Source organism: Pteropus alecto, unplaced genomic scaffold (genome assembly GCF_000325575.1).
Source record: "Pteropus alecto unplaced genomic scaffold, ASM32557v1 scaffold288, whole genome shotgun sequence".
In the NCBI taxonomy this organism is placed as follows: Eukaryota; Metazoa; Chordata; class Mammalia; order Chiroptera; family Pteropodidae; genus Pteropus; species Pteropus alecto.
Genome location: NW_006442124.1, coordinates 1,181,058 through 1,197,236, shown reverse-complemented (window position 1 = coordinate 1,197,236; position 16,179 = coordinate 1,181,058). Strand labels below are relative to the sequence as shown.

At 40.4% G+C, this 16,179-nt stretch overlaps 1 protein-coding gene across 1 annotated transcript in view; it reads right to left on the bottom strand.

Moving 5' to 3' along the window:
• Nucleotides 1–16,179, bottom strand: part of SLC9A2 (solute carrier family 9 member A2) — a 72,892-nt gene that overhangs the window by 21,982 nt on the left and 34,731 nt on the right. The window contains exons 3-5 of the mRNA XM_015596272.1: nt 14,929–15,179; nt 1,301–1,518; nt 676–878 (exon numbers count right to left, since the gene is read on the bottom strand). Coding sequence (XP_015451758.1) covers nt 676–878; nt 1,301–1,518; nt 14,929–15,179 — 672 coding nt within the window. The remainder of the gene's footprint in view (nt 1–675; nt 879–1,300; nt 1,519–14,928; nt 15,180–16,179) is intronic.

Genomic DNA, 16,179 nt, shown 5'->3' with positions numbered 1-16,179 from the left:
TTTACTTACTTATTATGTTTACTGTCCTGCACCTGCCACCTCCCTGGAATATAAGCTTTGTAGGGACAAAGACATTTCTTGTTAGTTCACTCGTGGATCCTAAACTCCTAGAGCACTGTCTGGCACATACTGACTAAGTTAATAGCCATAAAATATAATATCCTAAGAGCTGGCTCATTGAGTTAAAGAGACTGATGAATTTGCAAAGTCAGGATCCCAACATAAGCCCATGTTCTTCCCGCCACATTCTATCTTCCCAATGCCAAACTTGTATCCACCCATCACTTTGTTTCAACAGATGCACTGCTAAGCAGTCAACTCATGTCAAATAGTTGTTACAAGGTCATCACACAACTGGCATTTGATGAGTACATTTACTAGGTCAGAGTGGGAGACAAATGATAAGGATTAGCAAGCACAGTTCATAAGTTTCCAGGAGTAGGCTTGGATCACTTAGCTGAGTGTCCTTAAATAATATGTCCTCTGTGTTGGCCCTGTGACTAAATTGGACTCCGTTAGGTCCCTGCACAATCCAGTGACACGAGGAGATGCCATTTCCCCAACACCATAATTTCCAAAGCTTCAACACTCCTTTGCTAAGTTGCACCTTGTCAGATGTTCCTGACCTGGTTTTCTTTCGGTACAAGGAGAGACTGAGAGAAAAACTCCACTCACCAGAATGAAGACAGTAAAGAAGATGACGACAATTGCAGCTGTAATGAAGAGCTTCTTCCGGGGAAACACAGCAGCAGGAAGGAGAAACACCAGCGCAAAGCAGATGGCACCTCGGAGGCCTCCGTAGGCGATGATGAACTGATCCTTAAAGGTGAGGGGGATCGTCCGGAACCAGTTAATGGCCTGAGTCAAGACAAAGACACCTGAGAGGGAAAAGCGAACCGAAGAAAACAGACTCTGTGAGGCCAGAATGTGTAAATGCAAAGATGTGTTTTCTGTGCTTCTGTAACAGGGAAAGGGTTTAAGAATAGACCCCACAGACTCCTTCTCCCTTTTCTTCTGTGTGCTCATACTACTGGCCTCTTGGGTCTTTGTTGTTCCAGGATTATAGGGGGAAATGTGGAATCAGAGAAGCCAAGGGAGGTTTATTAGACTTATAGCAAAGGCATAAAGATGCTCGGGGAGGAAAAGAATATATCAAAAAATGAAAGAGGAGGAGGCAGGAGAAACAAAGACCAAGAAGATGAAGCAGGAGTAGCAGCAAAGAGAAGGGACAAGAAGCAGCAAGCCCCATTCTTTTATTGAGTGTCGCTGAATGTTCACTTGGGGGAAACGTGCTCATTACCGAGTGCTCGCCAGATCAGGCAGAAGGCCAGTGTGAAGCAGACGAAGGCCCAGTTCCACTCGTGGTTCTTCCCAACGGTGGACACGCCCATGAAGATGAAGATCAGGGTCTCGCTGACACTGCTCAGCATCTTCATGAAATACTTGATGGTTGTGTAGGATTTTTGAGATACGTTTTCTTCCACATACTTATTCATAGTCATCGCACAAGCAGTGATTCTGCAAGAAAAGATACAACTACTGTTTAAACATGACAATGGTCCTAATCAGAATATGAGAGTCAGCACTTAGGAACTAAATTGTGGCTCTACCCTTCTGCCTATGACCACAACGTAGCGAACGATTTTTATAAGCGAATGTGATTTGCATCCTTGCAAACCTTGCTATCTCTGGAGGTTTTCAACAATATCCATGGTTTGAACTACTAGGCTCTGTCCAGCTTTGTCCCCACAGCTCTCCTTATTCCACATCCACATTCTCAAAGGTCTGTGGACATTGGCACCATCAGCTATTGTGTCACTATCACAAATAAAGCAAGTCTATAAGAAATTCAAAACCCATGATCTTCCTATAAAATAAGTCCCATCTTTTCTATTCCTTTGGTGCCTAACATGCTAAACTATTGCCTAAAATCCAAAACTTGAAACTAAGGTTACATTGGACTTCTCTCCCTGCCACATGTCCTCAGTGCCTCCCACCGTCTAATTGGTCACCAATTGTTTTCTATCCTTCATCCTGAGTATCTCTTGGACCCACTCTCTCTTTTTTTATCCCGATGCTTTAGTTCCAGGTCTCATTTCCACTTATCTACTGTATCTACTTCCAGGAAATTTAAAATATAGTAACAGGCTCCTAGAATTCCTAAATGAAAAAAAATGCTTTTTGCTTGTTTCCCCAGCACTTCCAAAACTCGAGGACCTCACGATGTCGATTTTAACAGCACCTTTGCACACTCTCTGAGATCAGCTCCTAAGGCCTGAAGCTCTTCATACAGTTCCCTCAGTGGCCGATCTCAATTTCACCCCAAACTCCACCCAGCACACACCATATGCTTCGCCTGTCCGTAATTTCCCAAGCGTGCCTGCTCTTTGCTGTCATCTTGCCTCACGCATACACTCCTGTAGGTCTGGAATGCAACAACCAACTGACCAACTCAAATGCCACCCACAGAAGAAACTTAGAATAAGCTGGCTGATAGCTCATACTAGATTCCATCTAAAGAGACATAGTTACTATAAAGTGGGAAAAGGAGTTCATTATCAGAGGGTATCAAAGAATGAAACAAGGTAGATTTGAGTGAGCTACCCGCTTCCACTGAGTGATCACCATTCCATAAACCAATTGCTGGTCACAATCTGCGAAGTTCTCCACATTCTCGCAACTTTAGAGTTACAAGATCCCACACACACCCTCACCCCCAAGCACTGCACTGCACGTAGTCTTCCTGATGCTGAGAAGATTTCTCACATTTTAGGAAATACAAATCCCAAGGGCAATCTGAGTTAAGACCTAAACAGGTAACCACGAACTTATTTCATTGAACGGAATAGACCTTTTCTGTACATACAAAACATGTGTGTTTATTTTTGTGCCCCATATTAAAATAAAACAAAAGTCTCACCAAGGCAAGGACCTTATGCATTTAGCCACAATGTCACTGCCCCCAGAATGAGCAAGTATTTCTTCCAGATTTATATGTGTTAGGAATGCATAATTCACGCTGTTCCCAAAAGAAAGAGTGCCTTATTAAATGGGTTAATAAAATGTGGCAGCCATCAACACAGCAAAGCCTTTAAATAGCTCAGGGCTTATATGTCAATGTTTCTAACACCTCTACTCCTTGCCAGGTACTGTGCAAATACTTTCATGAATTATGTCAGTTAAACCTCACAACAAGCCTCCGAGGCAAGTTCTATTATCATTCTCATTTTACAGATGAGAGAACAAAGGCAGACAGAAGTCCACTTACTCAAGATTACACTGCTAATAAATGGCGGTGCCAGGATTTTAACATGAGAAGTCCAACTCAAAACCAACACTGTTGAGAAGTTAACACTCGCTCTTTCCAAGCTCTCCATGAGCCAGTTACCTCTGATGTGAGCAGGGTCTTCTTACCCTGCCAGGCCTTGTCTTTCCTTTCTCAAGCACAAGCCTGTTTGGATTTGATTCCCGTGGCTGCTATAAGAAATCACTAAGGACCTAGTGACGTGCGACAACACAAATTTATCACCTGACATTTGCAGAGCTCAGAAGTCCAAAATCACTTGCACTGGGCTAAAATCCAGGTACCAACAGGGCTGTGTTCCTTCTGGAGACTAGGGGAGAACCCGTTCCTTGCTTTTCTAGCTCCTGGAGGCTGCTCACATTCCTTGTCTCGCGGTAGCATCACTCTGACCCTCTGCCTTCCTTTCATCAGGATCCTTGTGGTGACGTCAAGCCCACCGGATACTCCAGTATCACCTCCCCATCTCAAGATCTTAACTAAATCACATCAATGAAGTCTCTTTTGCTCTGTAAGGTAACACAGTTACAGGTTCCAGGGATGAGAATCTTTGGGGGTCATATTTAGCTGACCACACTATTGCTGGCATTCACCTCCCTTGTGGAGATGGCAACAAGCAAGTGCTTGTCCCAAGATGACCGTGGCAAGAGCTGCTCACATGTGCTTGGTGACAGAAGCTAGCAGGAGCTGTCATACTGACTTGACAAGAAAAACTGGAACCTCCACCAGCCGTCGATAGAGACTGAGAGAATAGGAGAAAGTGGCATCTCTCTACATGAGCCTTCAGGGGGTGTCATGCCAACACCCGCCTGAATATAAATCATTGGTCAACTATATTTCTGAACATCTTCATCTGTCATATTTTGGGTTAATGTCTCTTTAACCAAAGTAATGGGGGTATAAGCCAGATTAAATTCAGAATCTGAATCATAATATGTTTTATAAAGAAATGACATACACAGCAACACAAACTAATGAACCTTTCTGAAATGCTGCCAAGTTAAAAGTTTATAACAAAAACCATTTATAATGGCCATATTACTTTCAGAAATTCTCTAATCCTATGCAAAAGATGCTTCAAAACAATTTTATTATAAAGCATTTAAGATTAGAGGCAAAAATGAATAATAATAAACACCAAAATACCCACTACCCTGCTTTTTCTAACCACTTATTTTTTAAAAAAAAACATCAACTATAGAATTGAAACCCCTACATTTCTCATATCAGCCCTATTCCCCTCTCCCCCTCTTTGCTTTAGATTGATTTTGTTTGTTTATCCTTCAAAAAGTGGTTTTTAAAAAGCTGGAGTATTTTGTTTTTGTGAATATGCTAAACACTGCCTTTCAAAGAATGTTCATGTCAGTCACTGGGCAAAATATGGACAAACAGACAAAAATTAATCTTCTGTTCATTACGTGAACAACTGAACAAAAAATTCTCTTATGAAGTGATTGAGAAATATAGCTTTGGTGTAGGAATAAAAAAAAAATGAATTTTACATGAGTGTCCACGGGATCAATTTCCATTGCTCTGTGTCCTTAACATGACACCAGGAGTGATGCTCATGTCTGCCAGACACCTCGCTGTAATTTAATTCTGTTTCCTTCCAGCACAGATGAGATACTGGAGGGAGACGAATGCCCTCAGTGGGTTCCAGAGGCTTTGGCACCTGGTCGCTCCCTGACCAGGAAGCACGGGCACGTCTATGGCATTGATGCATCATGTGGGCTGGGGACAGATGTTCCAAACGTCCCAGTTCTGGTCTGTCACAGCTTTCTGCATGTGACTTCTTGAGCAAAGGCCAGGAAAGGTTTTCATTTCAGAGCTTTTTTGCCATAGTATCTTCTGACCTGAAGTTAAACCACCTTACTTCGATAACATCATAAGTACATAAAACTGCGAATGAGCTAGTTTCCCTCCAGTTAGGGAGGCAAACACAAAATAGCCTCCCAAGAATAGAGAAAAATAAAACTTTCTCTGTCTCCTTCATAGATCACCTATAGCTGATAGTCTTAACTATCACCATAAATCTGAGTCTTCTTCATTTTTCTAAAAGAAGCACAAGGAACTTATAGTGCTGGGGCATGGTGCAGGCTACTGACTGGGTTTGGAGTATGTGGACAGGAGTGTCTTGGGTACAAGGTCATGTCCCAGCATATCACAGTAGCACTGCACATTACAGAGAGGTGAGATTTCTTTCTCCATCCTTATGTAAACACATGAGATTTCATACCTACTATCCATAGCCTCTCACCCCGACTCTGAGCATCAGCACAATGGTGCCCACACCAGAATAATAACCTAAACAGACTTGTTACATTTTAGAAAATTCTAGTTGAATTTCTTAACTCTATAGATCCTTCAAACATAAAAATATTGACCTTTACCATTCCCAATATGATCCTACTTTAATTAGCTCGTGTCATTGAATCACCTTTTCTGCCCACCCCCTTTCTATGCATGTCTCTCTTTCCTAATCTCCATATTTAGTTAATATGATTGTGAATAACAATTCGATATCAACCCACAATTTCTTAGCTTCTACTTTGGGTCAAGTTCTATGTTGGGGTCTAGAAAAATTAAAGCAAATAAGACTCAGCTTCTACGTTTGTGAGCTCACAGTCTAAGGGCAAAAGGAGTCATGAAGAGATCATTGTAATACCACAAGCACTAGAAACAGAGAGTGGCGACAATGCTTTGAGGTGCAGGCAAGGAAATCACTACTTTCCACAAAAGAGGAGGCATTTAAGCAAAGTCTTTGTGGATAAGTGAAGAACTCACCAAGCAGAAAGAAGAAGAGAGATGTAAGCCAAGGAACAGCAGAGGCCATGTGCAAAGATACAAAACAAACAGGGTGGCACGGTTAGGGAACTGTGGGATGACTGTGTTAGCTACAGGAGAGGAGGTGAGGATAAAGGACATTTATGGGCCAGATAATGACAAATGACACCATTATATGTAATGCTTAGGAGTTTAAACGTTATTCTTTCTAGAATGGAGGAAAAAAATGATAGGTTATATATATGAGCATATACTTAATATCTATTTCCTCAACCCAATGGAAGCTTCATAAAGGAAAAACAAGTGTTGCTGAGGCTTAGCATAGTATTTGGCATGTCACTGATGTGTTTTGAAGCAATGGCTATGTGGACATGTGGATGAACTGTTTATAGGAATGGTGGTGCGTATGAACATATCTGTATTGAGGAAAGAGAACTCTGAAGGATGCTTGGAAGGACAGATTTGGAGGGACATGAACCTACAGTTTGGAGTCACTTTGTTTCTTGCAGTGGTTTGCCATTTTGTTTTCAAAAGCCAATGCAGCACCCAGCCCACAGCACACCCCAAGACATGGCCATGTTTTGACAGGTGTTATGTTCCATTCCGTGGAACCACATGGAGGTGAGGTATGTATAGAATTCACTGGCGCATTCTGCTTTGTTATTATCTTGCCCCACATTACGTTGTAACATAAATGTATGGTGATTATCATCAATTTAGAGAAGGAGAAGCTAAAGCACTATAATTAGTGGTTTTTACATTTACCAGCAATTGAGGTTTTCTTAATCGCACTATCACTCTAAATTCAGCATAGCAAAAAAATCAGGTCAGCTAATACTATTTCAACAGAGGCTTCGTGGGGGCGAGGATCAGACTTTCTACTGAGATGATCTGTCCTTTGACTGTTTTCCGAATCAAAAATTCCAACAAATATTTTTTTGTATAGTATTTCATGAGTCCATCCTAGCAGTCCATGAAGCCAGCTCTCTGTGAATGTTCATTTCCTAACAGAATGGGCGCTCTGAGGGAACAGGGGTGAGCGTTCAGCCATGCTTAACACAGTTCCCTACATGTCATGGCACCAACGAATGGGCGCTCTGAGGGAACAGGGGTGAGCGTTCACAGTTCCCTACATGTCATGGGACCAAATGCATGTTTAACTAATGCTGGCTGAGTAGTTCAAAGAAGACTCAGACTGTTCATTAAAATGGTCATGATCTGTTTGACCAAAGGGACCAGGCATCAACACCTAAAGTAGGCGGTGACAGCAGATTTCCAGTTGCGAAGGTAATATATGTCCTGTATGTATTTACATACATATGGTGCAGCCATGCCTCAGTTAATTCAGTTTATAAGTACAAGTGCTTTTATCTTTTTTCAGGAGTGGTCGATTCTGTAATTTCTAGTCCCACATTAGGAGACTTTTTCTGTAATCTAAACTGCTCAGGATTAGAGTTCAACTGGTAGAAAGAATGCTACAAAATTCTTTTGCTCCCTTTCCATATCTGTGTGTGATCTTTAAAAATATGGATTCGATTGCAAAAAAAAAAATACATTGCAAATAATATTTAAATATTCTCAATAAAGACTTTGCCAAATATGAAGGCATACTCTGCTAATTAGTGGGAAGCATTAGCGATGAAAAAGAACAATTAAAATAGCTTTCTGTGATTTTTACATTTGATTAAAGCCAGGTCTTCTGGTGACTCAGGGTACACTGTATGTTCTCAGAATAAAGTATTCACTCATGTGAGGTAAATTAATTATTCCAGGGCATGAATTTACTATATAATGGATTGCCTCTTCCAGGAAACCTGACAACCAAGAAAGAGTGAGTTTGACACATGAGAAAATGCAAGAAAAAATTGTTTTTAGAGGAGGATCCAAGCATAAAAACTGAACAACCTTTCTGAAAATAGAAAAAATTAAATAAAATGAATTCAGACTATAATAAATGCTTGATTATTCACATAATCTTGCCCATATCATGGATTTTCCACATCTTTTATGTTTTCTCCTTTATCTGTTTTCAATTCAATTCAACTGATGTTTATAGATCATTGTCTGGACCCTAAAGCAGGCACAGTTTTGTGGAGAGAACACAAAGAATCACAGCCCATTGTCAAAAGCATAAGAAACACAAGGCATTCAGGAACCCACAGAGTCTGATGCCCTAGCTGGGGAGTGTTGAAAATGGCCTGAGAAGCAGAAAGACTGGACCAAGAGCTTGATGATGAAATAAAAGGTTCCCAGCTGGACAATTCCTGGTGTGTATTGGGGATGAGCTGCCGGTGGGATGTGGGTATGAGAAACAGCCATGCAACAATCCTGCACCAAATGAACACGCAGAAAATTTTCAGGTTTCAGCATGAGCTCTGGGAACGTCAGCAAGAGTCACTGCTCTCTGGAAGAGTTAACACTAACCGCCCTTACTGCTCCCAACATGTATATCAGAGCAGGGTTTCCAAAAGGATGTCTTGTGGAGGACATAATTACCAGAAATTCTTGGAAAAACCCAAATGCCTGGGCCCCATCCAACACCTACAGAATCAGAATCTCTGGCTGGAGCCTGAAATTCTGGATACGGAAGTTTTCCAGGTGATTCCTGAAAACAACACAGGTTGAGGAAAGCAAGTGGGAGGACAGGCAGAAGGTTCTGGGGAAGAAGAATAAATGAGAAAAAGAGCTGAAACTTAAAATCATTTTATTTAAAATTTTATTAGAGAGTAAAAATAAGAGATAACAGGAGATTTGAGCACTACTATGGATTTAACTACACTTTGCCCATTATTTTCCCTTCCCTTCTCTCAGTTTTCATTACCTGGTTCTGCGTGGAGGCTCCCAACCTTCCCTTGCCCAGACTGCTATGAAGGCATCTTCATACACTTCTTTCCTTCCTGAGTCTCTACCTAGGTACTCCCTCCCAGACAGTGATTCCTCAGTCCTAGGGCATCCAGGACTAAGGCCACGGCCCCCAATGTTTTCCCCAGAGTATTATGAAAATATTATCAGTTTTATGTGTGATGCTGTAAAAAAGTTTCAAAAGCACTCGACTCATGGATCCGGTATAGAGTGTACATACAATTGGGTTACCTCTCTGCTTAAAGCTTTGAAAAGCTCTCAGGTGCTTACAGAACAAAACAGGTCAAGGCTTGGTGTCCACCTTTCTCATCACCTTAGAGTTCCCTTTCTGGGCTGCGCAAAGCATTTCAGTTACACTTGGAGCCTTTGTAGGTTATACTCCTTCCTCTACTCAGAATGCCCTTCTCCCTTGAATCACTGAGGTTTCAACTCTAGCATCACCAGTCCCACCCCCACTGTACTGTACTATGAAGGACTGAGTTTTCCTTAATAACTTATAGTCAACACGAATTGGGAGGCGATCTCGTGCCAAGTAAGTTTAAGTTCACTTGGTAATGGATACTACCTACTTCTCATACCTCCTGGCTGGTCACATGGTACAGTCTGATCCAATCCCAGTTCTTCTTTTGAAGAAGACAAAGCTGAGGGGGAATGAGAGAGAGAGGCAGGGGTGGGTGGGGAGAGGGGGAAAGAGAGAGAGAGAGAGATTGAGAGACAAAGAGAGAGAGAGGAGAGAGAGAGAAAGGGTGGTCCTGGCAACCTGGGTGTCCCTGGTCCCATCACCCGAAAGTCAAATCTACATCAGTCCTCATCAATAATTTATTGATATGAGCTAACAAATGTGATTTGATTTGCATTTCTTTTACTAACCAATAATCTGGTTTGATTTGGGTTTCCCTAACTGACATAGAACCTCCTTCTACTATTTGAGCTGAGAAATAATTATCTTTTCTGTTTTAATGAAAATCCTTTTAAGTGACTATCATTATCTCAAATAACTGGTAATTAACAGTAAGGACACACAGAATCTTGGCCACTGAAAAAGTCAGACCTCATGTTTGATTGAGGTAAGGGAACAGTGACAAGAAAGAAAGAGTACGGAAAGAGGGACATTACAGCATCTAACTGTGCTACTCATAGCCTCTCCTTGTCAAGGAGACCAGCACAGGAAGTCTCTGGGTTCACACTAGGCTGGCTTCCTCCCTAATGGGGAGAATTGCCTAGTACATTGAAGTTCATTACAGCAAGGTGAAAGAGTAACGGGCTTTCCTTAGGGCACTATCCCATTCTTGGGAGAACAAACCTTGACCACTATAGCTGAACTTCCTGCTCCAAGGCCCTCGTAAGGGGAATGGAAAATTGATTTTAGCCACATGTCCACAGGTGTCATGCTCAGACATATTAGCTGAGTGATAACTGTCCCCTTCATTTCAGAATCAGTTTTCTGAAAAGATTATCATTAAAACAGAGAAGGTAATTATTTCTCAGCAATTGTACAATATTTACATTTCTGATTTATAATCGTCTTTTACATTTTGGCCTACATATGACTAGAAAATAAGTTTAGCTTTACGATTACAATTACTTGTACATGAGAGTCTGAAGAAGGAAAATGCCACTTTAAATGGTTAGCTCTGGACTAAGAGTAAGGTAGTGAAGATTTGATCATCAACTCAAGTTCTTTTCTACAATCTACAATTTGAAACATAGTCTAGCAATGATGCAATCTTTTTTTTAATTAAACACAAAGAATAGTCAAGAAACAGTCAAAGAGCAAAGTGATGGCAGAACCAGTACTATCTAGTTATGTGAAAATCTCTATTTTTCAAACACATTTTGGGAAATCGGTTCTTAGTTCAAGAGCAAACTATTAAAGTTTCATGTAATTTAAATTTAACAGGCAAACACCAAATATTTTCCTGTCTAGGAATTCCTTGCCCACTCCTAAAATATACTCTATTACCTGCACTAATGGGGAAGAGCAGGAGTGTAGATTAGTCCTAAAGGACAAGAAAAGCATCACTGTTCTGTCTTTTAGCTGAATGTCATTCTGAGAATGTAACAAATTGATTTTCATGAGTCGGCCAAATATAGCACTTATTGGATTTATTATGTACTGTGTCTCTTATTCCTAGGAAATTAACTTTTCTCTTCGTGTTTCAAGTAAACTAAAATTATTATTCCTTTAGTTCCACCTGATAAACATGAGAAGAGACCCAGAAACACGTGTGAGGAGATGAGGAAAGACTGAATAGCTTTAAAACTCTATCCCTAATCATCTTCAACAATGGAATATTTAATTTTACATAAGGTTTTAGTTTGGTTTTGGTCTCCATCAAAAATCAAGTATCTTTGGAAACTACCTAGAATAGAGCAGTTTGGGAATGAAACACCTAAGAAGCCACCACAAGCCTCTAGTGGGGAAGGCCCCAAATTGCATCATTTTATTCATTTGCTCTTAAAAAGAAATCCGTAAAATTTATTGCACAAAATAAAACAAGCTTCTGGTGGCATTTATTATGATAGTTATTTTTAATTTTCATTCTGTGTTTTAATAACTACTATGAAATAGCCCACATGCTATTTCTTGCATTCTCAACATACCTGAAAACACCTAATTACAAACTGTGTAATTGAATTATATATGATTCATGTAATTGAGAATTCATGGGCTATATAAATCATATTTCCCATACAGACCATGATATATAGGCTTTATTAATCTTCAGTCTGCAGAGCAAATACAGACAAAAACCGAGATAATAATATTGTTTTACCTCTATGCAGATAAGGCAAGAAAATAGATTATTTTGAACATGAAATATTTTATAAGTGTGCAATTTCAGTTTGTGAAAAATATAAAATACCAAACCCAGGGAATCTGTTTTAAAGGACTTTGCTCATTCCTATGGGAGTGACAACTTTTCCTCAGAGGGACTCCCGCTCCTCAGCCAAGTTCTGAAGATGGTTATACAAAACCCCTAAATGGGGATGTTGGGGTAATTTTTTCACAGTGGCTTTAATTTGGCTTCTTAATAACTTATTAGACAGAGAAGGAAAAGACAGTTATAACTCCAGCTTGTATTATTTAAGTTACTTGTTACCGAAAATCATATCAAACCACAATTTTCATGACAAAAATAAATAAACGAACAAGCAGCCTCAATGGTAGGCTTTGTGAATGCCCGAGGTGCATTGCTTCCGATGCCTTCCTAAAGAAAACAAGATGCTGAAATCCTGCCTGGTGCTTTCCTACCTAAAAGACTGATTTCAAATCCAGATCCAAGTCTTCCATTGTATAGAAGGATGTTTCTTTTTTATCAGACTTTTGTATTGACTCCCTATACTCATTAAATGATCTCATGAGAGAACAAGCTGCCCAAGAGTCCACCAAGACAAAACTGAACCAGAGGGAGATTCGAAGATCTGAAAGGCAATCACAGGAGGAAGGGAGAAGGAGAGATGGATAGAAAAAGGTAGAGGAGGGAAAGAAGGAAGATAGCAGGCAAAACTCAGGAAGAACAAGTTTCACAGCTCCACATTTGACAGATTCTGAGAGAGGCACGTTAACCTTTCTCTGAGCTCACCAGCAGCCTGACCTCTCCGCCTATCTTCCTTTCTATGTGGCTGCCATTTCTCTTAAGCAAACAAGGGAAATTACCGAGCATGCTCAGTATAGTATGTCACTTGCCTTTGCTCTCAGAAACCTTAAAATGTGTTTGTAAATTGCCAAAGAAAGCACAGCAGCATGAAGTATGATAGGAATTTCTAAACTCAGCACAATTTAAATGCAAAAAAATTACTAGTTCTATAAAAGAGGTGCACGTGGATGTGCAATTTTAATTGCATCATTAGACTGGATTCTCTGGATCAACGTCCCAAGGTAAGTACAGTAATTACAACGGAAAAGTATACACAATGCACTTTTCAAGGGGGGCGAAGCACATCTATGGTGTACGCCACACAGAAGCATCACACGTGGTCGAATTTTGAATTATCCCACATTAAAAACCAGGGTGTTACTTCTCAGAACAAACACACTCCACCATCAGTCTACCCCTTTGTTTGCTATCACAGGAGAATGGGTGTGCATGGAATTCTAGATCCAAAATGATTAAATCTCCTTCCATGTCTTATTTAGTGGTTAGTTTATTATTTCAGTGCACTGTGTGCACTGTGTGTGTAATGACAACGGTAGTTTAAATGTGATAAAGGACTTTTCTGTACACTAAGTTGTAAAACAAATGTTCAGTTTGAAGGTGGAAACAGAGACAATGTTTTTCATCAACAAGCCACAGCAGGGAATTACCTGCGCTATTTACCCTATTTGTCTCTGGCTTCCTAATTCCCAGAGCAAGCAAACCCAAGAGCCAGTCTTCGCAGGGGCCAAGACTTGCAGCACAAGCCTTCCAACATCTGTGGACTCTGGGCCCCGTGGACACCTCCCAGTGGAGACGCACCAGGACGCCCACCCCACCCAACACTCCAAATGGCCCCTATACATTGGGTCTTCCCACCCTGATTCCTGCCCTTGAATATCAGGCAGATAGACAAACATGTTAAAGGTAACTATATGGATATTCTAGAACGTTTCCATACACATACGGTGAAAATATAGTCAAGGTTCTTACACCGAATCTTGGTAAATTGCTGCTGGTATATTAGACACAAAGTCCTCCCCTGTAATCCTTTTAGAGACCTTGTAACTCGCTGGTCAGGCACTTTCAATGACACCAGTCAAAGAACAGTGAGGAAACTGGAAGTCATACAAATGATATGAATAGCATCCCGGAAGATGCAGAACGTTTCATTACTGGGTCAAACTGGATTAATATGTTGCTTTATTTAGGTTCTCTGTGAAACAGAAAACCACCCACCCTTTTAACTCATGGCTTTTATTACAGTGGGTTCCACTCTTCTCATGGAGAGGAACTCGACTTCCTCTACCACAAACCTCTGCTACAAAAGTGGCAAAAGGAGGAGGAAAATAAAATAGTCTTTAATCAGAGCATCACCTAAAGCAGATGCAAGAGAAAACTTTAAGAACTACACCTATGTTTATAGCAGCAAAACCCTAAATAGGTAAAGCTTAGAGACTAGCATATGTTTAACTGTAAATAAATATTTGTCAAAATGAAAACTTTTAAAGGCATTCCATTACTGAGTATTTCTCACTGACTCTATCCAGGGTGTGACAATACTATAATAGACTTGCCTTTGGAAGCTACAAAAACATCCATACCCAATGAGTAGCCTCTTTCAAAGTGATCCTCCAAAGGCTAATACTGGATCCAAACTCTACTATTCTTCAGCTAACTTGTGAAACTTTTTGAGATTGTCCTTCCAAATCAGTTAGTCAATGATCCAGTTACCATATCTTTAATAAATAATTTCTTGCTTTATACATATCCTGTTTTATAATCACATTTCTTTATTTAAAAAGTTAAACTAAAATTACATGATTATATACCTTTTTCATTGAATTTTGCTGTGAATGTCATTGAGCTGTTATTTCAAATCCAATCTATCAGACAGAGTGAAGGTTTTGTACTATGAAGATTATTTAAAGGAACACACATAAGCAATTCCAGAACTCGAAATGCAGTTTGGGTGAAACAACCTTGTTGGAATAAGTTTATAGCCCCCCTCATGGACAAAAATGAATGGGCACCAAGCTCAGAAAATTCCTGGAGCCTGGCAATCAACTCCAATAGTATGTTGTCATATTTCATGTGAGATCTATCAGAAAACTTTTAAGTATTTTCCCATTTTAGCACCAGATTACTTTAGTACAAATTTGGCCGATATATATTTTCATTTCCTTGAAACAAAGAGTAAGAAACATCAAATTTTAATTGTTCTCAAAAAAAATTTAAGAAAACCTACACTTTTATATAATTTATATAACATCTTAGCTTGGAATACATGAATTCAATGAAATGCCATCATTAAGTGCTTTTAACAAGGAATTAAATACTTACGCCATGATACCTGAGAGGTGAAACATTTCAGCTGTGATATAGGACAAATAACTGTACAGGAAGACAAACAGGGGCTCAATCACTCGGATGTTATGTGTGAACCGAGTAGTAAAGGCCGCTATAAATCCCAGGAAGATGCCAATCAACACGCCGCCAATCCCCACAACAAAGAAGTTGGCAATCCCAGCAAACACATCAATGGTCTCAATGGTTTTCATCTGGCAGAAAGACTTGAACAAGTTATACAGGACCTGGGGAGAAAGATGACGCATCATTAAGACCCCGTCCAGCTCCCTCATCACCACCGTGGCCACAGAACAATCTACCTGGCCTTCTAAAAAGGTCATTTCTTCTGTGCACCAATGTGGATGGTCAGTGGCAATAATTGTGTATCTGTATATTTTAATATTATATTTCGTAGCTTTAAACAAAAAAGCTTTGATAAAATTGTGTTGCCAGGAAAACTATTGCTAAAAGTTAGGGAGAGGAGACTTCAAAATGATTACACAACTTACTCCTAAAACGTCATTTTTTAGATACCATCTAAAAGATTATTTTAAAAGACTTGGTTGCCATCCAACATACCCTGCTTGTATTACTGATGCTTGTCAGTGTTGCCGTGAATTTAGTTACCTTTCAAGGCCCTATTGCAGAGTCACACCATGGAAAGACCCGCCCAGGTACCTTACCTGAACACGTCCTCCTCCCAGGTCACTGCGGTCTTCACTCCAAACCCCTCCTCCTTGCCTCCCCACCCATACATGTATAGTGTGACATGAGACCCGAAGGAATTTTCTCAAGCAAAGAGGCAGCAACCTGTGTTGTGTGTGTGTATGTGTGTGTGAGTGCGCGCACGTGCGCACGCTATAACTTTCAGCCAACTGAAACAGAAAGTGACAGCTTATACCCTCCCCCTTTTCCCCAAAACCAGCAAGTAAAATACAAGTCAAACAGGTGCCTTGCTTCTTTTCATCGAGATATTTACAGCCCGAATCTCCAGGAAAACTCTCTGACAGGATATTGGAGACACAAGGCCTTTTAGAGTACAGGCAGTGCTACACCCTTATTTGTGTTGTGACAAAGTCAAAGTTGAAACCATTTGTCCATGGTTACACAAAATGTCAGAAGTAATACCAGAACCCAGGGCTCCTGACCTTCTGTGTAAGTCTTTCAAGGCTCAGCTGTGGGACAGTGAGTCAGAATCTCCCTGCTAATCAGCAAGTATCCTGGCAAAAAGCCATTTCACTCTTT